Source organism: Astyanax mexicanus, chromosome 10 (genome assembly GCF_023375975.1).
Source record: "Astyanax mexicanus isolate ESR-SI-001 chromosome 10, AstMex3_surface, whole genome shotgun sequence".
NCBI lineage: Eukaryota > Metazoa > Chordata > Actinopteri > Characiformes > Acestrorhamphidae > Astyanax > Astyanax mexicanus.
The window spans coordinates 5,027,913-5,043,711 of record NC_064417.1 but is presented as its reverse complement, the minus strand read 5'-3'; the positions used below and the strand labels follow the sequence as shown (position 1 = coordinate 5,043,711).

At 36.7% G+C, this 15,799-nt stretch overlaps 1 protein-coding gene across 2 annotated transcripts in view; it reads left to right on the top strand.

Annotated features, from left to right (window-relative positions):
- Nucleotides 1–15,799, top strand: part of far1 (fatty acyl CoA reductase 1) — a 36,414-nt gene that overhangs the window by 12,569 nt on the left and 8,046 nt on the right. Inside the window, exons 2-9 of one of the 2 annotated variants that reach the window (XM_007228333.4) lie at nt 381–592; nt 1,270–1,445; nt 3,969–4,148; nt 5,511–5,688; nt 5,792–5,836; nt 6,824–6,951; nt 7,452–7,519; nt 10,542–10,713. In XM_007228333.4, coding sequence (XP_007228395.2) covers nt 404–592; nt 1,270–1,445; nt 3,969–4,148; nt 5,511–5,688; nt 5,792–5,836; nt 6,824–6,951; nt 7,452–7,519; nt 10,542–10,713 — 1,136 coding nt within the window. In that variant the 5' untranslated portion in view covers nt 381–403. Of the gene's footprint in view, nt 1–380; nt 593–1,269; nt 1,446–3,968; nt 4,149–5,510; nt 5,689–5,791; nt 5,837–6,823; nt 6,952–7,451; nt 7,520–10,070; nt 10,243–10,541; nt 10,714–15,799 lie in introns of both variants that reach the window. The other variant, XM_007228332.4, reaches the window with a different exon arrangement.

Here is a 15,799-nt window from a genome sequence, read left to right as displayed (position 1 = left end):
TTTTTGTTTCTACACGTGTTTTTTTCCCTCTAAAGCATTTAATTTTTTTAAGTGGTAAATGCTTGGGCTAGACCCAAAAAATGTTTAGAATCCCAAACAAATTAAAATATTTGTGGTTCTTTGCAGATTTTTTTTAGAAATGTTGCCATTTTTTTTTCATTGCACAAATTAAATACCAAAGATAATTATATAAGATAATTCAACCCATGTCCTATGACAGTTGGCATGTCTGTGTACGATGGATTAAAGCAATCAGATATATTTGAACATTCCATGCTGCAGTATTTGGTCTTTCTGTGAGAGCGACTCCAGAGTGTTTGTTTTTTATTTGTTTTTAACTTCCTGTAATGGAGCTGATGTTGTGGTGTGTGTGGTTTCAGGGGTGTGACAGAGGAGGGTCAGAATGGTCTCCATTCCGGAGTACTACACCGGGAAGAATGTTCTCATCACAGGGGCGACGGGTTTCATGGGGAAGGTTCTGCTGGAGAAGCTGCTGCGCTCCTGCCCTGGAGTCAAAGCTGCCTATGTTCTGGTTCGGCCCAAATCGGGCCAGTCCCCCCGCGCTCGCATCACAGACATGATCACCTGCAAGGTGAGTTCAGAGCTGCTGTCACTGGGTTTACGTTAACGCTACGTTTACACTGATCCGTCACGTCAAAGCACACGAACGCACCGTTCCCCTCCAACTACTCGCATGTGGGCGTTACAAAAGCATTTCCTGCGTCGTCTAATTGAAGCGTTTAAATGGGAAATGGTTTTATACAGGCTTTATTTCCTATACATTTATAAATATAACAGTGTCTACTGAGCAGCATATAGGTTACAAAAGCTATTTTTTCCTATTAAATTATATATTTATATTTTCAAAACCCTCCAGAGACCCCAACAATCTCTGCACACCCTTCCTCCACGCTGTATTACGCTGATCAGAGTCCCTGTAAATCAGCAGATATTGATCATAAAGGACAGAGAAGCCTGAAACAATGCAGTGATTAGCTTTTCTTCCATGCCTTCCTAGTAGGCATGTAAGAGAAAATAAAATGTTTACATACTCTGGTCTGAGAACACGTATCACGCAAACACGCGATCTCTGATTGGATTGATGCATCGCATTGCACAAATTCATTTGCATAAAGTTCACCTTGGCTCAAATTTTTACCGGGTTGCCTCCCATGGACTTGAGGCGCCGGTGTTAATGAATGTGTTTATAAATGTGCTGAAAGCCTAAATCTGAAATGTGATGTGTAATTATTGTGTCTTGATGCTCAGCTCTTCGACAGATTGAGGGAAGAACAGCCAGACTTTGCAGAGAAGATTGTAGCTGTAAACAGTGACCTGACTATACCAGACCTGGACCTCAGTAAAGAAGACCAGGACACTCTGGCAGACTGCATCAACATAGTCTTCCATTGTGCTGCCACCATTCGCTTCAATGAGCCTCTCAAGTGAGTTGTGATCTTGATGATCTCTTTTATCTGTTAATTGATCTGTTTTTATATGGTTATTTCTGTGTATCGCCATCAAAATGCTAAAAAAATGCGACTTTACTGTACTGTTCCCAAGCCAACTGTTCTTCTTGTCTGCTCTAGCTCTTAACACACACACACACACAATTTACAAAGCCTTAGTAAGCTGTGTCACTTAATCCTTAAGACTGTGTGTTTATAATTCGATCTTATTGATTCAATATTACATTTTAGTTCTGGTTCACTTTGCATTCATAGTGGTCATAGCAAGCAAATATCAAGCAGTATGGAGTGACTAAACGTTAAAGTGTGTACCGATGTTCATTTTTATGTTATAATATATGTTATTTAAAAAAAAGCCATATTTTAAAACAGTAAAACGTAACATTACCGTGGCTACATCCCAACTCTCTCACGTCTTCACTTATACACAGACAACTTCAATGATAAATACAGTTCTAATAGTGGAAAGCTTTAAAGGGGCACTAAACACAATGATTTTTCTGACTCCACTACCAGCACAAATATGAAAAAAGCTTAAAAAAAAAAAATTGGGAGGGGTAGTTTGGGAGGGGCACTGGGTGATGTATGGGTTTAGAAGCAGGCAGGAGGGAGAGCTGATTGGCTGAGCTGCAGCAGTAGCAGTGTGCCTCTGTTAGCGAGATCCAGATGGTGGCGGTATTATTAATACTAATACTAATATTAATCCATATTGTGATGTGTCTGCATACCAAAGTACATGAACGCATCATCCTCGCTTATAATACAGTTGAACCTGAGCGGGCTCTGCAGAGGCAAAAATTACCACAATAAAAGAGTTTTTTAAAGCTTAGGAAATGTTTATAAAATTTTAAGCAGAACTGGTATGTTTTGTTACTTCAAAGTAACACATTTCAGCTATTAATGGAAAAAAATGTGGTTTAGGGTTTAGTGGCTCTTTAAAACGCTGTGCAGTGTGCTAGTATGTGGTGTGGGACTCATCCCCGCTAAACCAAAGTGTCAGACAGAAGAAGAACAGAACAGTTAAAGAACAGAAACATGGGCAGGTCTTCACAGAGTCTCAAGTGGGTCTAAGTGGGCTCATTACGTTGGTGGATGTGGATGTTTATACTAGATTTTGCGAGCAGGATTGGCCCTTTGCACAAATCTAGCTGCAGGAACAATTTCTCCTCAGCATCTTATTACATCACATCCTGTGTTTGGTTTGTTCAAATGCATCTGGTCTGTGTTGCGTTCATATTTAAAACTTAAACCTTTACCAGAATTTAGTTAGAAACTGACTGAGACCCACCTACACACCAGAGCTCAAAAGGCTGTGGTCACAATTGCTGTTTTTAGCCTTGTTGTGATTAGTTTGGGCAGTTGTGAATATAGTTATAGCACTTTGTTTGTTGTAAGAATGTAATCTGACCTCGATACGACCCAACTATCAGGTGTACACCGTCCTTTAGCTTAGGTTTGAGATCTGAAGAACCGGATTTAGATTTGCTTTTGTCAATATATGCCATATCTACCATTGCTCTTTGGTTAATTGCACATAAATACAGCTCTGAAAAAAAATAAGAGATCACTTCAGTTTCTGAATCAGTTTCTCTTTTTTATGTTTTTTTTTCTCTTTTTTTATTTTGTTATGTATAGGTTTATGTTTAAGTAAAATGAACATTGGTGTTTTATTCCTTATACTACAGACAACATTTCTCCCAAATTCCAAATAAAATGATTGTAATTTAGAGCATTTATTTGCAGAAAATGAGAAATGGCTGAAATAACAAAAAAAGATGCAGCGCTTTCAGACCTCAAATAAAAAAAGTTCATATTCATAAAGTTTTAAGAGTTCAGAAATCAATATTTGGTGGAATAAATCGTTTTTTAATCAGTTATCATGCATATTGGCATGTTCTACTCCACTAGTCTTACACACTGCTTTTGGATCACTTTATGCCTGTAAGCAGTTCAGCTTGCTTTGATGGCTTGTGATCATCCATCTTCCTCTTGATTATATTCCAGAGGTTTTTAATTTGGTAAAATCAAAGAAACTTAAAAGAAAGGGACAGTAGGTGAGAGACGCGAGACAGCAGCAACAGAACAGGGAAAGTTTTTGCTCTTACTGCCTCTCCCTATTAGGCAACAGAGGGTCATGTAGTGTTGTGTTACGGTGTTTGTTGTTGCACCACTAAAGTATGGAGGATAAAGAAAAAGAAATCCAAAAGAATTTGAATGAATCGGGAAAAAAAATCAAATCGTAACCCCAAGAATCAATTGTGAATCGAATTGTGGGATTCCCAAAGATTCACAGCACTAGTACAAACCCACGCCCTTAGTAAACAGATCTAAAGCTTAACCTGCCCCTGGTCTTATATAATATTGCCAAATAATAATTTTCCCCATGCTCTGACATGCTGATGTGGCTCGGTTTACAGGAGTTTAGTATGATTTAGTTGCTGAATCAGAAGCTGTTCTACAGGTTTGGCAGTAAGCATTGTGTATGGGTGTGTTCTGCAGAGATGCCATGCAGCTGAACGTACTGGCCACGCAGAAGATGGTGAGTCTGGCCCACAAGATGAAGCATTTGGAGGTCTTCATCCACGTCTCTACAGCCTACGCCAACTGCAACCGTGAGCTGATCGAGGAGGTTATTTACCCGCCACCTGTCGACTACCGCAAGCTCATAGACACACTCGAGTAAGTCTCCTGAAAGGATTAAAGTGATCGTTCTGCAAAAATATCAAATATACACCATCGAGGAATGTTCATTCTCTACACAACTTCAGAAAATGGAATGTATAATCCATCTGGCACACACTATCAGGTCTCACTTCAACTCACTTGCAAGTGTTTAGCCTCATTTATAAGATAACACCTCACAACTTATACAAGTCTGTGCATTCCCAAGCCATCACCTGAAATAACACTGCATGATCAATTTTAACTTTTAATAACTTTTTGCATGTCTGTGTGTACATATAAATGTTATTGTATATAATTATTTGTTATGAAGTAAGAAAAAAATGATTGTTTTTAAGTAATTTAGTATTATAAGGATGTGAATTTCATTTTCCAGCAGGACTTTGCACATTTTCCACCCTGCCAAAAATATCAATTGGCCTTATGTAATAATCAAATTTTCTGAGATACTGATTTTATGGTTTTTCATTGGCTATAAGCCATTATCATTATCAACATTAAAAGAAATAAAAAAGAAATAAATGGTTATTGTTTTCTAAGTAATTAAGTGTTATAAATTAATTTGCATTTAGAAAAAATATAATCTGTGAATAATGTGAAATATAATCACAGTAAAGATATATTTGAAAATTGCATAAGAATATAATAATGATTTTAAGATTATCATATGGCATTATTTTGCACATATATACCTCCTCTGCAAAAGCTTTTTCATATTGGTATGCGTGTCTATGGTCATATAAATAAATTAAAGGATGGAACGTAGTAATCCACTCTTAAAATTGTGGAACCAGTGCTTCATCCTGATGATAAATCCTTTAGATTAATTGCTCAGGCTATTTCAGTGTATTGCTCTGTTCAACCTTTTTTATTTATCTACCTATACAGCTCTGGAAAGGATTAAGAGATCACTTCAGTTTCTGAATCAATTTCTCTGATTTTGTTATTTATAGCTGTATGTTTGAGTAAAATGAACATTGTTGTTTTATTCTATAAACTACGGACAACATTTCTCCCAAATTCCATATAAAAATATATTGACATATAGAGCATTTATTTGCAGAAAATGATATAGTTCATAAATCAATATTTGGTTAAATAAACCTGGTATTTAATCACAGTTTTCATGCATCTTGGCATCATGTTCTCCTCCACCAGTCTTACACGCTGCTTTTGGATAACTTAATGCACTTCTGGTGCAAAAATTAAGCAGTTCAGCTTGGTTTGATGGCTTGTGATCATAATCCTTCTTCCAAAGAAACTCATAATTTCAACTTGCCTCTTATTTTTCTTCTAACTTTAAGTTAGGTACACTTTATATAGGCCTGATCATGATGTTTTTCATGTGTTCATGTACAGGTGGATGGATGATAAGCTGGTGGGTTTGATGACTCCTAAACTGATCGGGGAGCGCCCCAACACATACACATATACCAAAGCCCTGGCAGAGCACCTGGTGCAGCAGGAGTGTGGGAACCTCAATGTGGCCATCATCCGGCCTTCAATAGTCGGAGCCAGCTGGAAGGAACCCTTTCCTGTAAAGATCTCTCTCCTCTCACTTTACTGCAGTGTCATTTCAAACATTTGTACTTGTGGAAGAGTGTGTTCTGTATCTAATCTTCCCGTACTTTCCACTACAGGGCTGGATAGATAACTTCAACGGACCCAGTGGAATATTTATTGCTGTAAGTGCTACTTCTTTTTTTTTGTTATTGGGGTCAGCACCCATATATTATGTTGTTTAAATTTAATACAAACACTGCATAACAATGCATTTTCAAGGTTCACTCTGAATGAAAACATGATTGCCAATATAGGGGAATATTAACATTTAGTTTAAAGTACTTTTTAAAGTGCAATTCATGCATTTATCTTAGATGATAATTTAGGCATTTCAATGATTAATTTTACTAATTTTATAAAAAAAAATACCAGCCATTTAATTCCCTGTTCACCCTGTAATCCTGAGATAACCACCCCTTTAAGAAAGTAACTATTGTACAGTTTTATTTACAAGGGACACTGAACACACTTGCTGCATGTTTATCATATAATAAAATGTATTTAATTTAATATTTCTCATGTTCTCCCAATACCAAGCTAAGATAAAGCTTGAATTGTTTTGATAAAATTTTAATTTTCACTCAAGTTTTATACCTTTTGGTTTTGAGGGCCAAAAGATGCGGTATTCTGATAATGACCGAATTTTGAGAATACTGTATAAAGTGATACTGTATGTAGGTAATACACTGCAAAAAAAAAAAAATAAATACTTTACAATAAGGATACATTAACATTACACACTAAATACTATCTCAACTAATTATTAATTGTTAAACTAGTTAGGACATTAGTTAAATAATTTTGTAATGGTTAATATTGCATTATCTATATGTATTTCAGTCTCATTTACAACAGTCTCATTCATTAAAATCTAGTCATTTTAATATCTTAACTAGTACCAGTTTTTAATTTTATAAGACATTACTTAACCATTGAACAATGTCTGTTACTGCTGTAATTAATGTTATTGTACTAAGCATTCTGTACATATAAGAATATTTTGTTATTTTTTATTAATTAACTTAATCAGTAGAGTGTGTGTGGGTAAGTGACCTCAGTAGATGTTGTACTGTAGAGGCAGTAAATTCTCCTGTAAATTCTTTCTGCAGGCTGGGAAAGGCATCCTGCGTACCATGAGAGCCTCTAACAGTGCTGTCGCTGACCTCGTGCCAGTAGATGTGGTCATAAACACGACGCTGGCTGCCGCTTGGTACTCTGGTTCCCAAAGACACACTAGGTCAGTCTGACACATGCACACACATGTGATACATAAGCCCTGAATATATACAGCACTGTGCAAAGGTTTTAGGCAGCTGTAAAAATTATAATAAATCTTCTTTTCTGGAGAGTAAGTTGTCTGAATATTGAACACATTCATTAATATGTACTTTTTCACCATTGAATAACTTAAATAGGCTAATTGCATTTTTGAATTGCTTTCCAAAGAAAAAGCAATTATACTATACTACATTTTAAAAATAATTATTGAACATGTAACATTTTCAGTATCCCAGCAAACATACCAACAGAGCACACTGCGTTTACTTTAACCATAGATGTACCTCAGCAGTGCAAAACAAATTGGCCTCTACACTTGCTGCCAAAGCTAAATTTAAAATAGACTTTTTGTTTGGACTTTTCTCAAAAGGAAATCTTTAGAAAGACATTGCTGAATGATGTCTATTCATTTTAAGCAAAGCGACTACAGTGACGTTCTCTCTCTCTTTTTGATTTTAGGCCAAAGAGCATATTGATATACAACTGCACAACAGGCTCCATCAATCCATTTCACTGGGGTGAAGTCGGTATGAATTGTTTTGTTTGTTCTTTATAGAGTTTAGGGATCAGTTGGTAGATAAGATTCCCTGTGAGATATCTATATGAGTGAACAATTCCCTAGTTTATTTTTCTGATAAAGCAGTTCGTCTTTGCTGTACAGTAGAATGAAAAGCTGGCACTGTTTGCAAGGATGATGTAAAAAACTGCTGGGGAGTTTCATTTGGAAAGTGGGCTATCAATATCCTGCATGCTGAGGAATGGTGACTGTGCGAGAGACAAATACAGCTTTTATTACTTTGGATTTCTTGTTGAGACAACTTGCCTTGGAATTTTGGATTCTGTGGCGAGATAGCGGTTTCTTTACATAGCAGTTTCCTGCTTTGCCTGAGAGTGCATGTGCAGGCAAATGAAAAAAATAGCTAATTTAAGATAAGAAAATATTTTTTGTTCTCTTTTTTTTATATTTGTTAAACTTTGCTGCTTTAAAGGTGGAACATTTGAATAAAAAAAAATATAGCCATTCACTTATAACACTTACACCTTATCAGGACAGTAAGCAAAGATGGATATCAAGTAGGGTTGGGCGGTACACATATATCATATATTAACATTATTTCCAAACAAAGGACGAGGAATTCATCAAACAAGGATTTCATAAATATGATGTGTATAATGTGCCAAATTTCTGCTCTGTCAAGCTTATACAGGCCAAAATACCACATTCATTCACTTGCATTTACGATGGCCACAGGATGGGGCGCTCACTAAATTTGAGTCGCTCTCTGAAAACGGGTGGGAAAAAAAAACATGTCCACAGTAATTGTATGTTTATCATTGGCTCTGTTCAAATCAAAGGCAAAACCATTAAACCTGGACATATGAGTCTGCAAAGGTGTGCCTCACAACACTTCTCAAATCATTCACTCAACTGTGTGTGCAGGTTTGGAGCTTTATCTTCTACACCTGTGCGATTTGAGCCTCATTTAGCCAGAACACCGTCTGTGTTGTGATGTGGTGTTTATGCTTGCTGTTAGCCTGTTAGACTTCACTCTCTCAAACACAAGTTTTAAGTTGGTCAAAAACAGCTGAGCTGTCTGATACTCTGGGTATCTGAAATAGACACTAGTTTAGCAAGTGTGCTATAGAGCCCACTCTATCTTGTGTTCTGTGGTAAAAAGAAACTTGGCTACCATGCTAGCTTAGCTTAGTGAAGTCCTAAAAGCTAAATGTGGTACATAGATGACTCTACAGTATAAAGTAAAAAGTATATTCTGGTTTGTTTAACACAAACCAGAGTGATTCAGTGGATAACACCATCGCCTGCCAGTGAGCTACCATGTGAGAGATTGGGGTTCCAATTCCAATTCCAGGCCCGGGTGACTATGCTGTGCTACACCAATAAGAGTCCTTAGGCAAGACTCCTAACACTACATTAGCCCAACTCTGTAATAGGAATAGCCTTGTAAATCACTCTGGATTAGAGCGTTAACTGAATGCCATAAATGTAAATGTAAATAGTGTTTTCAAGCTATCCCCTGAGGTTACACTTCATGACCAATTTACTATATACTGACTTTTAGCATGTCAGTTTATAATAGGACTGTCACAATAATTAAATTATCGATTTATTGCACAACACATCGACATGACTTCAATAATCTTTGATAATGATGACATTTGTCTGTTGTGTTTATGTGTATGTTTGTTCACATTTATAACAGTGAACAGCATTTGAGCCAGTCATGCAATACCAGACCATTGCTTTAATAACTGTGACTACATACACGCAGTGTGTACTGCAGTAGGAGAAGAAAAATAAATATATATCCCAATCTATAATCTATAATTAATTCCAATTATGTTGTTTTTAAAAGGGTATAACTGTTTTCTTATGCTATTCTATTATTATTATAATGTTGGTGTCATTTAATGGAATTAAAATGATAATACAGTGTATATTGTACCTGGAGGTACCCTGCCCACATTCATTTTCAATGCATGAGGCTCTACAGACATATCCCAAGGTCAGCGTAATGTTAATTAGCTTCCACAGGACATGCACAAGTCATGGGACACAAGTCCAATGACCTATGGTATGTCATTGTATGTACAATGTAAGTATGATTCATTGCATTGCAGTGTTACGCCTCTTTTCTTTACTATTATTTAGTAGGGTTGCAACGATTAGTCGATATAATCGACAATGTCCATTATAATAAACTTGGTCTGTGTCTCCAAAAGTACCCAACGTACAACAGATTACATATTTATTCACTTAATATCAGTACTCTCCACGTTTAAACAACATGTGGACATTTAGATGTCTTTTAAATCTCATGTTTAGCTGTTTTTCTGATTCTGTTTTAGAGATGGAGGACTTGGCAGAAATAATCGTTGACTAATCGAAAAAATGATCAGCAGATTAGTCGACTACCAAAATAATCATTAGTTGCAGACCTATTATTTAGATATTGCTATTGGATGAGAAAAACGATGGCCCATTTGGCATGTGATTTAATAAGTTTTCAGAAATGCTGTGCGAGGTTTACTCTGCTGAACCCCCCTTTTGTCTCTTAGAGTACCATGTTATATCCACTTTCAAGAGGAACCCCCTCGAACAGGCTTTCAGACGACCCAATGTAAATCTCACATCCAATCACCTAATCAATCAGTACTGGATTGCTGTGAGCCACAAGGCCCCAGCATTCCTCTATGATCTGTGCCTCCGGATAACGGGACGGGAGCCCAGGTAAATCGCACCGTGTTCCGGCAGCCCCTCCCAAACCCTCCTCTGCGTGCTTAGTCTAGCCCAACGTCATGTGTTGCAATGTTGCTTATTGCTGAAGGGAGAGAATGCATAAGCCAGACTGTGCCTTCAGCCTCCTGGGTTCTGCACTCTCTCTCTTTCTCTCATTCTCTCATTCTCTCTCTCATTCTCTCTCTCTCTCTCTCATTCTCTCTCTCTCTCTCTCTCTCCCACTCTAGCTGCTTGTTGTCCTGTTTAAACGCTGTGTGTGTGTCTATGCTTGTGTATTCTCCCCCCCGCAGAGAACTGTATAAACATGACCTTCAAGACCAACCCATTAGAGCAGGCCTTCAGACGGCCCAATGTTAACCTGCGTTCCAACCCCTTTACCAATCAGTACTGGACAACGGTGAGCCACACCATCCCCGCCCTGCTCTACGACGCCTATCTGTGGTTGACGGGGCAGAAGCCTCGGTAAGGTCTCTGGAGCCCTCCCTTCTTCCCCTCAGTTGACCTAGCTCTGCTCCGCCCACGGATGTGTTCAACAACTATGAGTTTTGCAGAACGCTGACAAATATTTAATTCAGCCTATTGTGAATCTGTAGTGCACTACTCAGATTTTGTGGAAATATGTACACCAGTGTTTGATGTGGACAAGATTAAGTGCACATCGACTCTTTGATCTTTCATTTTAACAGATGGCTGAGGTCCTTCACAATCATCCTGGCCTTGGTCAAGCACCAAGCTTGCTCTGAATGATGTGTTCGGCTGAATGCAATGCCCTCTAAAAAGCCTGTCTGTCCTGCTTTGTAGATCCACCACTAAAGGACATGCTTTTACACGTGCATTTTAGGACAAGCTGAGAGAATCAATGATTATATTCTTTATAAAATTCTTTATAACTCACACTACTATACTTTTTTGTCTTCTGGATTTTCAAGCTTATGATGTGAAAGTAAAATAACTTATTTACATTGCGAAAATGTGAGGGCTTTGAAATCTCCTACAGGACACGGGCTGGACGCTGCCAGTTCAGTCACTTAATAATTTTAGATCAGTAACAGAAATCAACCCAAATTCTGCAGTTTTAAAAATAGACGTAAAAACCAGATAAACATAACGGTTTGGAGGACATAAACTGTTTGATTTGTATTCAGAGAAATACTCATTTTAAAATTAAGTTCAGGAAAGAGCCACTTTTATGATTTTATTCATTAAATTTTGGCAGATTTACTTAAATATTTTTTTTATATTGCCGTTATGCTTTTCAGTAATGTTTCCTATCAAACATGAGAGCTTTTTATGTAATGCTTAATAAAATAAAAAGATTTAGTGGTATAATGTCAGGCAGACAATTGACAGAAATCCTGGCCTGTTAAGGGGTTAACCAATCTTGGCTACAGAGCATTATTAATATTGTGACATGTTGGATTTTTGACTTCTGATTTAGTTTTAATACATATTGTAGAAAAATTGATTATTGGTTATTATTAGATTATTTTTGTGCATATGAAGGATCACATCTTTTTCCATGCTATGGAAATCACAATTGTTTTGATAAATGATATCTTGACCTGTGAAATTATAGTAAATATAGTCTAAATATCTAATATTTCTAAAAAAAAAAAAAAAAAAAAAGAAAAAGAAAGACTCTGAGTTCAGTACAGTTTCTCATTAGGCTAAATGAGATTTTTGCCCGTTTTCTGTAATATTTATTTAATTGTAGTGTAATATTTGTTTTAAAAAATGCTAGAACACATTTGTGGGCGGAGCACTGATGGGGCAGGGTGCTGGCTGCTGACTGTGTGGTGCGTGCTGTGCCGTCACATGGGTTAACGACCAATCAGAAAGGATGAGCGTCCAGCTCGGCTGTCTGCTGGACCTCATAGCCTCCGAGCGATGCTGCTGGCAGACATCCGCGCCAAGACGTGCATGGGATCTTCAACAAGCATGCCTGATTCAGTATTGATTTCACTGTTTTACTCCCTCCAGGGCTGTCACTGTTACTTATTACATTTCTGATATTACAAAAACATGAACATGAAGTTTCCAGGAATGCAACAAACGATGGTTTGTTGTTTTGTGGAGTTTTCCGTTTTTACTGTTTGGCCCTTTTTTAAAAGCTTCTCTATTCTGCTTCCAGAATAATCAGTATATTCCCTGGATACTAATATAATTAACAGTGACAGCCCTTATTTCCTTCTTAATTCAGTGCATTTTGGGAACGGAGTAGTTTTTGTAATGAATTGATACATTACTTGTATTTGTGTTTTGATTATTTTGTAGTGTTTTATATGTAATACTTTCTTGTAATCTTTTAGAAGTGGTCTGTTTCTCGAGTTAGCCACATGTACATGTTTTTCTTTACCAAACACTAAATATGATCCAGAGTAGTGTCAGGACAGTCTGAATTTCCACTTTTCACTTCATTGTCATGCAAAATTGACTTCCATTAAATTTTAAAAAGTTGTTTTCTTCCGCTGTAAGGTTAGCATTCAGAAAACACAAGGGGCTGTATTTTAGTGATCTATATGTGAGCCATCAACCATACACAGTGCAGCTTGATTTATGGCATGTCAGTGTGTCTTTGCTATTGTAACAACAGGAGAAGTACACCCTGAGCAGCTCTAAATGCACAAAAGGCATATACTAACTCTCTTAATTATCCATGGGTGTGTTTTGGGTGTAACGTGAAATAAACCAATCAGTGTGTCATGCTATTCCCTTTAAGAGCCAGGTGCACTCTGGCACTCTGACTTTGGCGGATTGCTATTTCAGGGACGCTTCTCAGCAAAGGAAAGTGACCTGCTCTTTCACACTTGTTCAATGTTTATTGTTGGTGTAAAAGTTTGCATAGCTGTCATTACGCATATGCTTATTTGTTTGTGCACTGCAGTGTGTCCATGTGTGCATAACTCTTAGGGGTGTATGCATGCTGGGCTTGCACTTGTGTTGACAATTCACTGCCATGATAGCAATGAACGTCTGACCATTGACGTCTGTCTGGTTGCTTTCAGTCAGTGGTGCACCTGTGTTTTTCGTTGCCAAGGTAGCAATACACCTGAAATCTACCTGAACACACCACCACACCCATCGGTGTAGATATATTCAAAGTATTTAATCAATGCAGGTGCATGTCATGAAAATATACTCTTGCGCAGGGTGTAAGATAGGGCCCATGGTCTTTGCATGACGGTGATGCTTGACATTTACACATTTGTATCATGTTATATAGCAACAGAATGTAGGTGTAGTTCAAAAATAATTATTCATTTTACAGAAGTTTTAGTTTTATTACAGCTTAGTTTAGTGGTTTTAGTAATATTACAGCCTGTTTTAATACTGTATGCTCATTGACATAATGCTGTAAAATGAATGTTTGGCCACATTGTCCTTACTAATGTATTTTTATTCATTTATTATGCATGATTAAGCCCGTCATGATAATTACATTATCGACTTATCATACAAAATATGTGGACATGACCTTTTTCATGACATTTTTGCTGAAATCGATATCGATCGATGCTGCTATATTAGAGAGAAGGGCTCATTAGCATGAATTGGAAGGTTTGTCAACTAATGTTTTACTTCTTTTTTTCTTTTTAACATTGTTTAATCCTTTTTTAAAATCCAGTTCTTAATATTCTGAATTATTTACATAAATAGTCTTACAACGATAATGACTATCATTTATCTCAGGTTATGTCCAGAACAATATTTCATCCAAAACTAAAAGTTATCATGACAAGGCTTTGCTTCGTATTGAAATGAAATAAATTCAGTTCTGCAGTGCTGCCTAGCTTATTATTGCTGTCAGAATTGCATCTTGTCTAGTTATAGAAAGTCTAGTCCAGTTTGAGCTTGAGAAATTTCTGTTTGTCTATTTGTTTGAGTTAATATGTGCCTGTATTTCCAATTGATAGATGTTTATGAATCATTTTTGTATTGTTTTGTATTTTTAATCTGATAATTTGATTAACTTTAATCCGTGTGGATAATTATTTTGTCCTGCCTGTTTTACACTGATAATTTGATTAGTTTTGCCTATGTTTCTTTGGCTCTTGGAGGCAAACTGGATAGAATAATAACATTTACGATTGACTTTACCCATTTTCATATTCACGTATTTACCAATATGTAAAAAATACAAAAGCATTCAGACAAGCATCCTGTCTAGTTACATCCTGAAATGTGGCCTTGATTTTAAACTAAAGTGAAAAATCCTTTAAATTCAGGTGCCCTCCAAGACCAGATCTACTGTTCCTCACCCAGTGATCATTGGGGGGGGTTTAAACTAATGTACTGTGTTTTTTCGGGTTATTGTAAAGCTAACATCCTGTTGGAGCGGCAAAATGGCACTTTGAAATGTTTGCAGTGATTTATTTTCCCTGTTTGTCTCACATGCAAGAGTCCTGAATAAGAAAGGTAATCATTTTACACAGACTGGAGAGTGTAGAATTGCCTAAGAACTATTATTGGTGTAGTGTGCAGTGCTTACTAAGGTGAGGGAATCAAAACCCCTGTCTGGGTTTAATCTACAGCTTTAAACCAAGTTTAACAATAAATATTTAATATAACAAAATGTAATAGCATGTCAGTACTGGAGAAAATTATTCTGCCCTTATAATGCATTTATTCAGCTTCAACAAAACAGTTTCTGCTGTTTTTCTGGTTACACATTACTAGGTCCTTAAAAAGTCTTGAAAGGTCTTAAATTAAAATTCGGGTATTTAAGGACTTTAATTGTCTTGAAATGAAGTAAATTTGCTGTAGGTATTAAATTATCAGACGGTGCGTTTAATGCAACTGGGAAAGCACATGCTAACTTTAGCGGTGAGTTAGCTAACTTTACTAGAAAGAGAACTAAGGTTAACGGAGAGCTAGCTAACTATGCTATGCTATCTTTTTGAGTTGAAGACACTGTCATTTTGTTGTTCTTGTTAAAGTGACAATGACAGATTTATCTAATCTTATCTAATATTAGCGGTGAGCTAGCTAACATGCTAATGTTAGCAGCAAGTTATCTAGCTACATTACTAGGGAGAGAACTAAGTTTAGAGGAGTGCTAGCTAACATAGTAACATTAGCGGCAAGCTAGCTAACATAATAATATTAGCGGTGAGTTAGCTACGTAACCGGGGAGAGAACTAAAGTTAGCAGCAAGCTACCCAACATTAGCGGCAAGCTAGATAACATAGTAACATTAGCGGTGAGTTAACTACGTTAAATTTTAATTTCCAGTACAACCAATTATTTTCTACCGAAGATAATATGACTACCTTTTTGGGTCTTAAATTATATTTATTGCGGTCTAAAATTATCTTAAAAAGCATTACATTTGACTTTTAAATAGTGCAAGAAAATAAGTACATTTGTAATGAGTTACTACAGAAAATATAATCCCTAATGATCAATTAAACTTTTTATTTACATTTATCATGCTACAATGCCCTCCTATAGCAGCGTTTGACCATTTTATTAGAAATCGCTATGGCACAAGCCTTCTAACTTAGTTTAAACAGAGACATCACTTAAATTGTCTCACTGTCTTGCCACT